The 12,456-nt window shown below is 45.7% G+C and overlaps 1 protein-coding gene across 3 annotated transcripts in view; it reads right to left on the bottom strand.

The window, feature by feature from the left end:
- Positions 1-12,456, bottom strand: part of Igsf5 (immunoglobulin superfamily member 5) — a 40,739-nt gene that overhangs the window by 14,895 nt on the left and 13,388 nt on the right. For 2 of the 3 annotated variants that reach the window (XM_004654596.2, XM_045150171.1), the window contains exons 4-5: positions 10,198-10,497; positions 2,593-2,733 (exon numbers count right to left, since the gene is read on the bottom strand). In XM_004654596.2, the coding sequence (XP_004654653.1) occupies positions 2,593-2,733; positions 10,198-10,497 (441 nt within the window). The remainder of the gene's footprint in view (positions 1-2,592; positions 2,734-10,197; positions 10,498-12,456) is intronic. The other variant, XM_045150172.1, reaches the window with a different exon arrangement.

The following is a 12,456-nucleotide window of genomic DNA, read 5'->3' as shown; positions in this document are numbered from 1 at the left end:
AGTCATTTCAACAGTTTTCATTAAAAAACCCAGTGTAGTTCACTTGAGTCACGTATCTGTGGCTTGTGAAATAATCCCCAGGTTAGATCTAGTTCCCATCTCACCTAGGTCACCTGGACTTTATTTTGACTTTTTTTCCCCCAAGCCATAAAATTGTAGCACAAAATTAACACCACCCCCCCAATCACAAGCATCCAGGGAGGGACTAAGGCTACCACATTACCCTAGTTAAGGGTGGGCCATGCAATTGTCGTTGAATGTCTCACAAAGAAAGACATTCCGTGCATCAAGCCCGCTACACACACGTAGTGCTCACGGGATCCGCCAGCGCGTGCTAATAAAACTTAAAATGCAAGTAAAGTGACATGCACCCAAACATTAGATCTCTGCTCTTAGGAAAAAAAAAAAAATAACTCAACTGTAGAAAATATTCAAATCAGTGAGAAAAAGACAGTGATAGACAGAGATTTGGCACTTAGAAAGTGCTGGGCTGTCACGTGACAAAGCCTCCTTGGGCTCTCAAGTCACAAGCTATCCAGCTCCATGACAATTCCACCTCGCTCTGGGCCCAGCCTCATTGCTCTCACTCAGCTGGGAGCGTCTGAGAAGAACCCATTCAAAAGTCTACAACCGTTTCTGTTAACACCTGATTGTCTCACTGATGGAGGCTTTATTTTCCTTCCTAACTTCACCATTCACCTGCAGGAAATACTTAAAATGTCCCAAAATGGGAAAGAGCCCTTTAATATGCTTAGATAAGTATTATTATAGAAAACTGATTACAAGTTTTCTTTTTTTTCTGGGGGCGGGGACAGGATCTCATGTTGTATCCCAGATTGTCCTGAATTCACAACATAGACCAGACTGGCCTTGAATTCATGATGGTTTGTCTGTCTCAACCTCTCCAGAGCTGGGATTATAGCAACGAGCCACCAATGTTAGGACACATTACACTAGCTCTGTGTCCTTGGAAAGAAGGACCCACATCACATAATCAATGGTTTGAGTGAGAAAGGCATCACTCCATCACTTCTTCTTCAAAAGTGGGGTGATTTTAGTCTCTATAAGGGATCTCCAGGCCCCTAAGAAAGATATTCCTTCAGGTTGGTGAGATGGCTTAACAGTTTAAGACATTTGCTTGCAAAGCCTGGATTCAATTCCCCAGTACCCACGTAAATCCAGGTGCATGAAGTGGTGCATGCATCTGGAGTTCATTTGCAGTGGCAGGAGGCCCTGGAGCACCCATACTGTCTATCTCTCTCTCAAATAAATGAATAAATAAATATTTTTTAAAAAGAGAGAGAGAGGGCTGGAGAGATGGCTTAGCGGTTAAGCGCTTGCCTATGAAGCCTAAGGACCCCGGTTCGAGGCTGGATTCCCCAGGACACACATTAGCCAGATGCACAAGGAGGCGCACATGTCTGGAGTTTGTTTGCAGTGGTTGGAGGCCCTGGTGCGCCCATTCTCTCACTCTCTCTCTCTCTGCCTCTTTCTCTCGCTGTCTGTTGCTCTCAAATAAGTAAATAAAAATAAATGAAAAAAATTTTTTTAAAAAAAGACTGAATAGTAGCTCCCGTGTGTGTGTGTGTGTGTGTGTGTGTGTTGAGAGAGAGGGGGGGAGGGAGAGAAGTTCCTTTATGCATCCATCTCTTGGACACTTAGACTGTTTGCATGTTTTGGCTCTTACAAACAAGACTGCAGTGACTATGGGACTATATTCGACATTCTGAAGAATACTACTCTTAGGGCACTTACCCAGCTGGATCACATGTTCGTTCTATTTTCAGCTCTCTGAGAAGCCTACACAGTAGTTTTTGCCATGACGACTGTCCCTATTGACATTCCCACCGACGGTGTGCCTGGTTCCCTGCCCGCGGCTCTTTGATGACAGCCTTCCTCCCTGGTGTTATGCAACATCATGTGTCTTTTTGTGATTTATTCACTGACAATTTCATACATTCTTTTTTTGTTTTGTTTTGTTTTTGGTTTTTCGAGGTAGGGTCTCACTCTGGTCCAGGCTGACCTGGAATTCACTATGTACTCTCAGGGTGGCCTTGAACTCACAGCAATCCTCCTACCTCTGCCTCCCGAGTGCTGGGATTAAAGGCATGCACCACCACGTCCGGCTAATTTCATACATTCTAAGACCCCTCCCATTGTCCTCTTGTTCCCCTCCCGCTCTCACTGAATCCCGTCTTCATGTCCTCATGTACTGTACTCATAGAGATATAGCAGTAAAAAACAACGGTTTCCTGTTCCCGGCAACCATTAACTGCCAGTAGCTCCTAGGGGATGGCTGGCTCATGAACGGATCTTCAAAGGAGCCAGTGAATCATTCACTTCATGGGTTATACCAAAAATTCAAAACTAAATATTATATATATATTTATATATATATACTTATATATATATATTTATATATATTATATATATTTATATATATATAGTTTTGCATATATATATAGTTTTGTATATATATAGTTTTGTAACTACATATCTATACATATATATGTGTGTGTGTGTGTATATATATATATGTTTATATATATATATATATATATATATATATATATATTTATAAAGAAAAATTACCTTTTTTCTCTCTCTCGGAGACACAGCAGCAGCAGAAAATTACCACCAGAACAATTATCAGGACCAAGAGCAAAGAAAAGGAGACGGCAAGCAGAACGATGGCCCAGGTAGGCAGTGCCGAGCCTGACTGGTCAATGCTATCTATGAGGTCAAAAGGAGGGAAAAAAAGTTTAGTGATCTTTCAGCTTATAGGATCATGGATTCTGCCTGGCTCTAACTCGCATCATTTTTCAATACTATTACTATTCAACTTGCTGCACAGGCATCTGAAGCCATCTTCCCTTCAGTGGTAATCACTCCACAGGATCTTCCGTCACAACTCTTATTGCTTTCAACACGTAACTGCTCGCTCACTCGGCACAAGCGTTAGCTGGTGGATGCCTCTCGTTCCTGAGAGATGGATAAGGTCAGGCCAGTAGATGGGGTGCAACTCCCATCAGCCAGAGTACGTATCGCCGTGCCTAGATAGCCTGGAAATAAGAATTGTGGCCTTTAATCCCAGGACTCAGGAGGCAGAGATAGGAGGATCACCATGAGTTCGAGGCCACCCTGAGACTCCATAGTGAATTCCAGGTCAGCCTGGGCTAGAGTGAGACCCTACCTCAAAAAAAAAAGAGAGACTTGCGGACAGAAGGAGAATGATGTCTGCTTCTGACTTCCATTCCATGTCCAGCCCCTTGGGATTCCAAGGCCCACAGGAATGTAGGGCACGTTCCTTTCACCAGGGCCCACAAAGCCTACCACGGAACGTACATTTCATGTAACCACTGCTTCCCACAACTCTGTGGGGTCACCAAGGGGCTCATTGTCTGCTTTGCCCTCTTACTTTAGCCCGTAGGCATGGGGCTGGGAGAGAAAACAGGTAAGGTGAGGCCGAGCAAGCACTGTGCTTCCCACCGGTGGAGCCAGTCAATCCCGTGGCTGCTGTTTGCTGTCCGGGTTACCTTTTACCTCTGCCTCACTCGCTTGTTGCAAGCTTTGCCCCACCAGGTGGTTCAGGCTCAAGAGAAGTGCATGAAAGTTCTGAGATGCTGTAAAGCCCAGCGACATGCTCCCGGTGACATGATCACCCTACACCCTGATGGATGGGCCCCTCCAACAACAGTTTGCGAATATTACAAGCTGACATGATAAGGGAGCTGACAGGGCTAAACGTTAAGGTCTGGCTCCTGAGGGAAGAGATAGATTTGAATTCTCCCTACCCAAGACAACATGCCTGTTGACCGACTCAAACACTCCGTGCCCACGACCTCTCCTGCCCTACTGGGTAGAAATGTCAACGTTCCAACCCTCTGTCACTCTAGCGTGGACCTAACCACCCTTCCTCTGACCTGGCCTGTGCACGGGATGGGGAGCCACGTTGTGGGCTGGTGACTGAGCCCAGGAGGGTGTAGGAAACTCATTCTCTCATTCCTGAACCAGTCACCTGTTCAACCAAGGTGACAGCTGCCTCACGCAACAGACCTCAAACTCTGAGCAAAATGAAACTGGCGTCAGGACACCTGTGGCTCTCCCTTTTACTTCCTGTTTGCTATGATCACCGTCCCTGAGAAGTCCAGCTTCCGCAGAGTTTCACACATGGGAGACGCTTCACTCGAGTCCTCTAACCCAACGGAACCCAGTGCATCGCGCACGGGCCCCAGAGAGGGACTGCTCAGGCGCCTTTTATTTGGGGCATGTGTATGTATGGGGGTGTGCATACCTGGGCACATGGGGAAGCCACAGGTCAAGTCAGGGGTCTTCCTCAGTCACTCTCTTCCTTATTCTTTGAGACAGGGTCTGTCACTGAACCCAGAGCTACCAATTCAGCCAGTCCACCCAGCAAGCCCCAGGGCTTCTCCTGTCCCCACCTTCCCCACCATGCTCAGCATTTCCATGGGTTCAGGGGATCTGAACTCTGGTCCTTGTGCCTTCACAACAAGCATTTTATCAACAGAGCCATCTCCTCAAATCCACATATCTTGTCTTCTTCAAAGGAAGGTTTGTGGTTTGTTTTCCATTTTTTTTTATTTTTGACAATTTCACATGTCTTATTTAAATAATAATTTTTCACTTATAATGTATGTGCACATGTGTGAGTGTGTAGAAGGCCATCTTATATAAGTACATTAGGGAAGATTGAAAATAATTAATAATTACATTATAAATGAAAATGATTATGGTCAGAAAACAGGATATTGGAATGTTCTCACTCATGCTCCAGTCCCTTCCTTTTGCTAATAAGACACGGGGAAAGAGACCCCCCTCCTCCTAGGTCTCAGCCCAGGAAAGCCCATCATCTCCCAACACCCCTCCCGCTCTGCCACAGGCAGTCTTCAGGGAAGCATGGCCCAGGTCTCCCATGTTCAGGGCATCTACAGAGGTGTGGTCCCTGCCTCATGCAGTGTTGGGGGAGGGGTGTGATCCAGGTATCAGCAGAATCGGTGGAGAGGGTGGACATACACACCTGAGTACCCCACAAACAGTGACTAAGGAAGTTTATCTCCAAGTTCAACACCACACCTTCCTTCCCACTCCCTCACACTGTGTGTGCCTTGGGGCCATGTGACTTTCACTGTGTGCTTAATCTCAGCTTGGAGACTGTTCTTTCTCCATCTGTGAAGAAAATTCTTTTTCCAGATGTTCTGATAGGAGCGCAAAGAGGTTTGTTTGTTTGTTTGTTTGTTTGTTTGTTTGTTTTTAAGTATTATACTTTTATTTATTTGAAAGAGCCAGAGAAAGAAAGAGGTAGAGAAATAGGCAGGTAGAGAGAGAGAGAGACAATGAGCGAGCCAGGGCCTCCAGCCCCTGCAAAAGAACACCAGCTGTGGGCGCCCCCTTGAGAAGTGCACAGAGTTTTAAAAGGATGCACAGAATTTCTCAAAACCAGCTGCATTCTGACAAAATGCCACCACCGACATATGCAAAGCATGAGTCTGCACCCACTGGAGGAGCCAAGGGTCTTGGAGTCAGAAGACAAAGGAGACGCTCCCTCCCGACCTGCGTCCGTGCACCCGGGCAGGGACCCCGCTACGACCACCTTGCACATTTGAGCCTGCTTACTTCTCCTACCAGCAACCCTAAAGTCAGGCGTTCCTGGCACCCCAGGTTTACAGATAATGAAACTGGGAGTTGGTGAAGTCAAGTCGCTTGCTCCAGATCACAGAGCTAATGAGGGGATGACACATCTCATGTCCAGGCCTGTGTGGACATAACACCTGACCAGCTGGACCAGAAGGTGAGACCTAGCAGATATCTAGGCCAGTTTCAACCACGCCAGTAATGTGGTGACTTTTTGTAAAAGGGACATTTTTAAATAGTTTTATTTTACTTATTTATTTGTGAGAGGGAGGGACAGATAGAGAGAGAATGGGTATACCAGGGCCTCTAGCCACTGCAAACAAACTCCAGACACATGCACTGTCTTGCGCATCGGGCTTATGTGGATTCTGGGGAATTGAACCTGAGTCCTTAGGCTTTGCAGGCAAGTGCCTTAACTGTTAAGCCATCTCTCCAGGCCTAAAGTCCCCGTGAAGATCCCATGAAGACCAATTGACTGAGTAGAAGAAACCACTCCAAACTTCTGCCGATTTCACAGGCAAGAAAACTGAGCCCAAATGCCAGTGACAGCCCTAGAGGCGTGTGTGTCGTCAGTGCTACAGCAAAAGCTCAGGACTCATGGCTCCCACCCTCTCTGGCCCCAACATTGTGGCTTCTCGGGAAAATGAAAGAAACCAGGTCAGAGCATTACATCCTATAAGGTGCATGCCAGAAATTCTTTCACAGCCTATACACAAGGAGTGCACAAAAGGAACAACCCGGAGGGGCACAGGTGGCACCCACCATGCTTCCTGAAAGTGGAGGTGAGAAGGTGTTGCTTGCCTGCAATGCCTAAGGACCAGATTTAATTCCCCAGGACCCACATAAGCCAGAAGCACAAGTTGGCATATGTGTCTGAAGTTCGTTTGCAGTGGCTGGAGGCCCTGGTGCATATATTCTCTCTCTCTTTCTCTCTCTCTCTCTCTCTCTCTCCACCTATCTATCTCTATCCCATATATATATATATATATATATATATATATATATATATATATATATATATATATATGAAGGGAGGATGGGAACTCTTAGGTCTCAGGAAGCTTAGAAAGTTGCAAGATTCTTTCTTTCTCTCAAATAATTTTTTTTTTTTTTTTGGTTTTTCATGGAGGGGTCTCACTCTAGCCCAGGCTGACCTAGAATTAACTATGTAGTCTCAGGCTGACCTCGAACTCACAGCAATCCTCCTACCTCTGCCTCCCGAGTGCTGGGATTAAAGGCGTGTGCCACCATGCCCGGCTTCAAACAAAATTGTTTTTTAAAGAAATAACAACAAATTTCTCCACCCTGATGACAAGGCTGCAGAACTGAGGTGCTCTGAATTCCCTAGGATGTCTAGCAGTGACTGATCACCCCCCAACTCCTGGTGAACTTAGATGAACCCCTGTAGACCATGGTCACCAGCTGCCCAGCCAGCTCCACTAGCCAAGGCCACGGGAAATCGCAGTTAATAAAACTTACATAAAACACACAACGTGTGGCCAGCCACCAGCTGCTCTGATCTTGATGAATAATTTAGAAGCGAATTACCCTTTTCCAAATGAGCCCAATAAAGCAAGACTCTGTTCTGCCCACCTGCAGAGCTGTCCTTCTTCCCCAATCCAGCAGCTTCCAGCTGCCATCATTAAGGTGCTGTCCTAGCCTGGGAAGAATTTGACTGAGCGAGGAATTTAAGTGCCCCTTCCCTCCCCTTTTCCCTGTAGAAGAAAGACATGACGGGACAGCTCATCTCTAAGATCCATTTCTAGAAGTGCCATTGATCAAGCCAGGGCTTGGAGCTGCCTTGTTACCTTGTGGAGGTGTGTGCTTTGAACAGTCAATTCTAGTCCATTTAGTGCCCATGGAATTTTGCTCCGCAAAGGCTGGACCAGACTTTATCACAGCTAATTAGCTTATAGGCAAGCTGTGTTGGCTCCTTGGAGAAATGGCTAATCTCAGACAGGGGAGAGTGCAAAGTGGAATCTGAAACATCTAAGTGGGAAAGTGCTCAGAAGCAAAGAGAGAGATGCCAGCACATCTGAGCACCTGAGCACCTGAGCCAGCTTGAAGGACCCAAACCTAGCTGGGCGTGGAAGCCGTGAGTTCTAGGCCACCCTGAGATTACATAGTGAATTCCAGGTCAGCCTGAGATAGAGTAAGACCCTACCTTAGGAAAACAAAAAAGAAAGAAAGAAAGAAAGAAAGAAAGAAAGAAAGAAAGAAAGAAAGAAAGAACGAAAGAAAGGAGGGAGGGAGGGAGGGAGGGAGGGAGGGAGGGAGGGAGGGAGGGAGGGAGGGAGGGAGGGAGGAAGGAAGGAAGGAAGGAAGGAAGGAAGGAAGGAAGGAAGGAAGGAAGGAAGGAAGGAAGAAAAGAAGGACCCAACCCCGGTTCTGGCTTAGCATTAGCAGGAATGGTGACAGTGATGGGTGGCAGTATATGGAGCAAAGACATGCCAACTAAACACAGACACAATGGTCTACAGACTTGGAAAACAGCTCACATAATGAGTTAGCAGTGAATGCCACAGACACTTGGTGCGAGGCCATGGGAGAGCAGGACACTCAATTTTCTGCATGTTAGGTATTGATTTCGAAGCTGAACAGGTATGTTTGCAATGGGGAAATACAGAAGACACACCTTAGCAGATGACCACACTCATCTCCAGTGGCAGTAGAGTGTGCCATCATTTGCCCACATGGTCTTGCCTACACCTAGCCAAAAATATTGAGCTTGAGACCAAATTGAGGGGAATCTTGCAAAAATGACCTTCAAAGAAATTTTAGTCCACTGGACTTATAGACAAGACATATGGACAAATCGTGCCCTACAAACTCACTGTAGAACTCCCCAGTGGGGGGGTTGGGGAGATGGATTGGTAGGAGATGGTGCTTCCTGTGCAAGTGTGAGGCATGAGAGGACCTGAGATTTCTCCTCAGCACCCACACATGCACAGCTGGGTGTGGCAGTGCACTCATGTGACCCCAGCAGTAGGGGTGGAGACTAGGAATCACTGGGACTTAATGGTCAGCCAATCTGACAACATATATATATATATATATATATATATATACATACATACATATATATATCAGGTTTGGGTTGTAAGAGATTCCATCTCAAGGATACAACAGAAGAGCGATAGACGATACCTAACATTTTCCACTGACTTCTGCAGTCATGTATATCACACATGTGCATCATCATACACATGTCACACATACGACTCCCCCCCCCCACACACATACCCCTAGAAAAAAAACATGAAGGGGTTCAGGTAACTCTCCAGGGCTGATGCAGGTCAGTGGAAGTCTCTTGTCTGGCACTATGAGGCCCTGGGCTCACCCCCGGCACACCCCCTTCAAGTCTGACCACTTCACCCCTACACCCATAGAACTCCTGTCCGTACCGATGCTCCACGAGGCTTAATGTGTTTTGAATGCTTGGTTCCCTGCTGATGGCAGCTTGGGAGGTGGAGCCTTGCTGGAGGAGATGTGGTGTTGGGGGCAGGCCTAGGGGTGTTCTAGCCAGCTTCCCTTTGCCAGAGTTACGTTCACTCTTCTGCTGTTGTCCACCTGCTGTGGCAGAGGTGATGCCCAGCCTCTGCTCCTGCCATGGTGATTTCCCCTGCCACCATGAAGCTTCCCCGTGGGTGTGTAAGCCAAAATAGTAATTTCTCTCCCATCAGCTGCTATTGATCAGGTGCTTCGTCTCAGCAATGAGAAGGTGACTGTAATGAGGGTCCTTCAAGGAATGGAGTTAATTTCTATGTCATCCCTGAAAAGGCCTAAGCTTTAAAGTTCTGTCACTTGGTCACATTAAACAACATACAGAGATCTCATTGTTGACAATATACTGCGGGGTTGCTGGAAATCAAGCATCTTAATTCTCCTAAGGTTGAAAAAGTCCAAAATGACTCGAGCAACCTCCCCACACTGGGGTTTCTTCACATGGGCCTAAGGGAGGGCAGAGCTCCAACAGTACAGGTAAGTGCTATGGGGGGGGGGGCTGGATTGGGGGGTTGGGTTGTTTGTTTGTTTGGGTTTGTTGTTTTGTTTTCTTGTGTTTTGAGACAAGACCTCACTTTGTAGCCCAGGATGGCCTCAAACCCTCAAAAATCCTCCTGCCTCAGCCTCCCAAGTGCCAGGATTATATAAAATGAGCACCAACTCTGGCTTCAGAACATAAATTTAAGTAATGTAATGATTCCTTATTGTATCATTGCAGAGCTTCGGAATGGTTCATAGTTAATTGGGATAGAGAAAAAATGGAGCTGTAAAAGCAATGAGATCACAGTATCACTCGCAATGAGATTGCAGGATCCCTAGCATTGAGATGGCAGGATCACTAGCAATAAGATCACGGGATCATTAGCAATGAGATTATAGGATCACTAGCAATAAGATCACAGGATCACTAGGTCTGCAGTGGGGCTTTGCTTCCACTGCCATCCCCACCTGAAGTCAAGGTCACCATCCAGGTGGACAAAGGGCCTGACACAGGAGACCACACACTGGGAGGGTCACTCTCCAGCAGGCCTGCTTACTTACCGGATGGAGGCTGGACCACAGTCAGATTGACAGTTAGGGACTTGCCAGCCTGCGTGCTCTTCAGAGTAGCCACACAAGTCAGTGTCCCATTGCCCAGCGGTGTGAGACCCAGGACACTCCCAGCCAGCAGAAGGTCGCCAGACTCCACAAAAGAGAAATAGCTGGAGTGGCTCACTGGGACCCTGACCTCCCAGGAAATATCCGGGAGTGGGCTCCAGTCCAGGACGTAGCAAGTGACATTACAAGGCTCACCCTCAGTGACCACAAGACTGTTACCAGGAATGTTCAAGGTTCCCATAACTAAAGGAAAGAGAGAAACATGCTGAGAAATGACGGCACCCTTCACTTTTGCCCAATTTTTGCTTAAAATCACATTTCATGACACTTTCTTCCCAGTCCCTGAAAGGCTGTGTCTGTCCAAGGAAGCCTCAGTTCAGGTTCCATCGGTGTCTCTTTTCATGCCTCCTGGACTCTTGCACAAAGGTGAAACATTATTATACTATATTATTATACTATATATATGATACATGTGTATATATATATGATATATATGTATGTATATATATGATACATACATATATATATATATGTACGCACAAATAAAAGACCAGGGGAAATAAGTATATGGAAAAGAGACACCCATGCAGGTGCCACAAGGTCACAGAAGTAGGGCTGTGACATTCTCGAAACAATCTATCTGCTTTTCATTTCTAGTATATTCTTTTTCCAGAAACACATGGGAAAAAGCAAGTCCCTCTTGGAGCTTGGTTCAGTCAGATTCATGTAATTTATTTGATCATGAGTTTTTTATGGGGTATTTTTTTTTCCTTGAGACGGGATCACATGTCGTCCAGGCTCAATACATACTTGGGACTGACTGTGAACTCCCGGTTCTCCTGCTCCTACCTCCCAAATGCTGGGATTCTAGGCATGTGCCACCACATCCAGTGGTAAACTTTTAAAAATAAGTTTCTTTGATATTTGCTTTGAAATATGTGTTATTAATTAAATCAAAACCAACAAATCTATTATAGAATTATTGTCTCAGATTATTATTTTTACATTTTAGTTAAGAACCCACTTGCCTCTGGCAGCATTCACACTGAAAGAGCCCATTTGAAGAGAACATTGACTGGTGCCGGTGTTTCTAAGAGAACCTGAGGACTGGCCCTAGAAGACACAGCCTTAGCAAAATGCAGAGGCATGAAAATGCTCCAATTCAAACATGCTACAAGCCACCATCCCACCTGTCAGTACAGTGGAAAGAACACAGGACTAAGAAGCAAGAAATGTGTTCTCAACATGGTTCTGCAGCAAAATTGCCATCACTTTGGACCAAGTTGCTAAGATTTTGGAATCTCCTAATGGGATCATTTGACTAAAACCAGCGGTTCTTAAATGTTTGCACTTCTATTCCTTTCTCTGTACTCAAAACCACTGGGGACTCCAATGACCTTCCTTTATACAGGTTGTATCTAAAGAAAGCATTATTTTAAATACTTACTTAAAATTAACAATGGTGGGCTGGGGGATGGCTTAGCAGTTTAAAGATGCTTGCTTACAAAGCCTGCTGGTCCAGGGTTCAATTCCCCAGCACTCAAAATGCAGAAAGTGATGCAGCTGGAGCTCTTTTACAAGAGGCCCTGGCGTGCCCGTTTTCTCTCTCTCGCTTCCTCTTTGTCTCGTATTTTTAAATGATAAAATAGCAATGGTAACTCATTAAATGTTGATATAAATTAATATGTTTTCACTAAACTAATTCTATTTTAAGCTGAAAATAAGCAGCATGTAATGTTTTATATCGACAAATATCTCTATAATGTCTGGTCAGGTTCTCATACTGGCTTCTTCATTTGTGCTATTGCAATAAATGGCTTTGTGGAAGGACACACAAAAAATATAATAAAAACGTCTGACTTCCCACAGAAATATAGCTCGAATGGTGCCTAGTGTTTACAGCGTTTCCAGATCACCATGGGTACTGGGTGGTACTATGCAGAGCTCAACAGGTAGTGTTTCTTAAAGGTCAGCTGCACAGTAGAATCTAAAACCGCTCAGAGCCTTTGTCTCATAGATGGCCCATGCACTGTCTGGCACTTGGACAGGATCTTTCATCCCTGTATGACTTCTGGTTATCAGACTCCAGTCATTTGGAAAGGACTGTTCCACCGAGTGAGACCTTCCCAATGTGCGACAGAAAGCTCCCCTGTGCACTCATGAGAACAAAAGTGAAGAAAACTGAGCTGGAGAGGTGGCTTA

This window comes from Jaculus jaculus, chromosome 5, assembly GCF_020740685.1.
Source record: "Jaculus jaculus isolate mJacJac1 chromosome 5, mJacJac1.mat.Y.cur, whole genome shotgun sequence".
In the NCBI taxonomy this organism is placed as follows: Eukaryota; Metazoa; Chordata; class Mammalia; order Rodentia; family Dipodidae; genus Jaculus; species Jaculus jaculus.
This window is presented reverse-complemented; position numbering and strand designations above follow the sequence as displayed.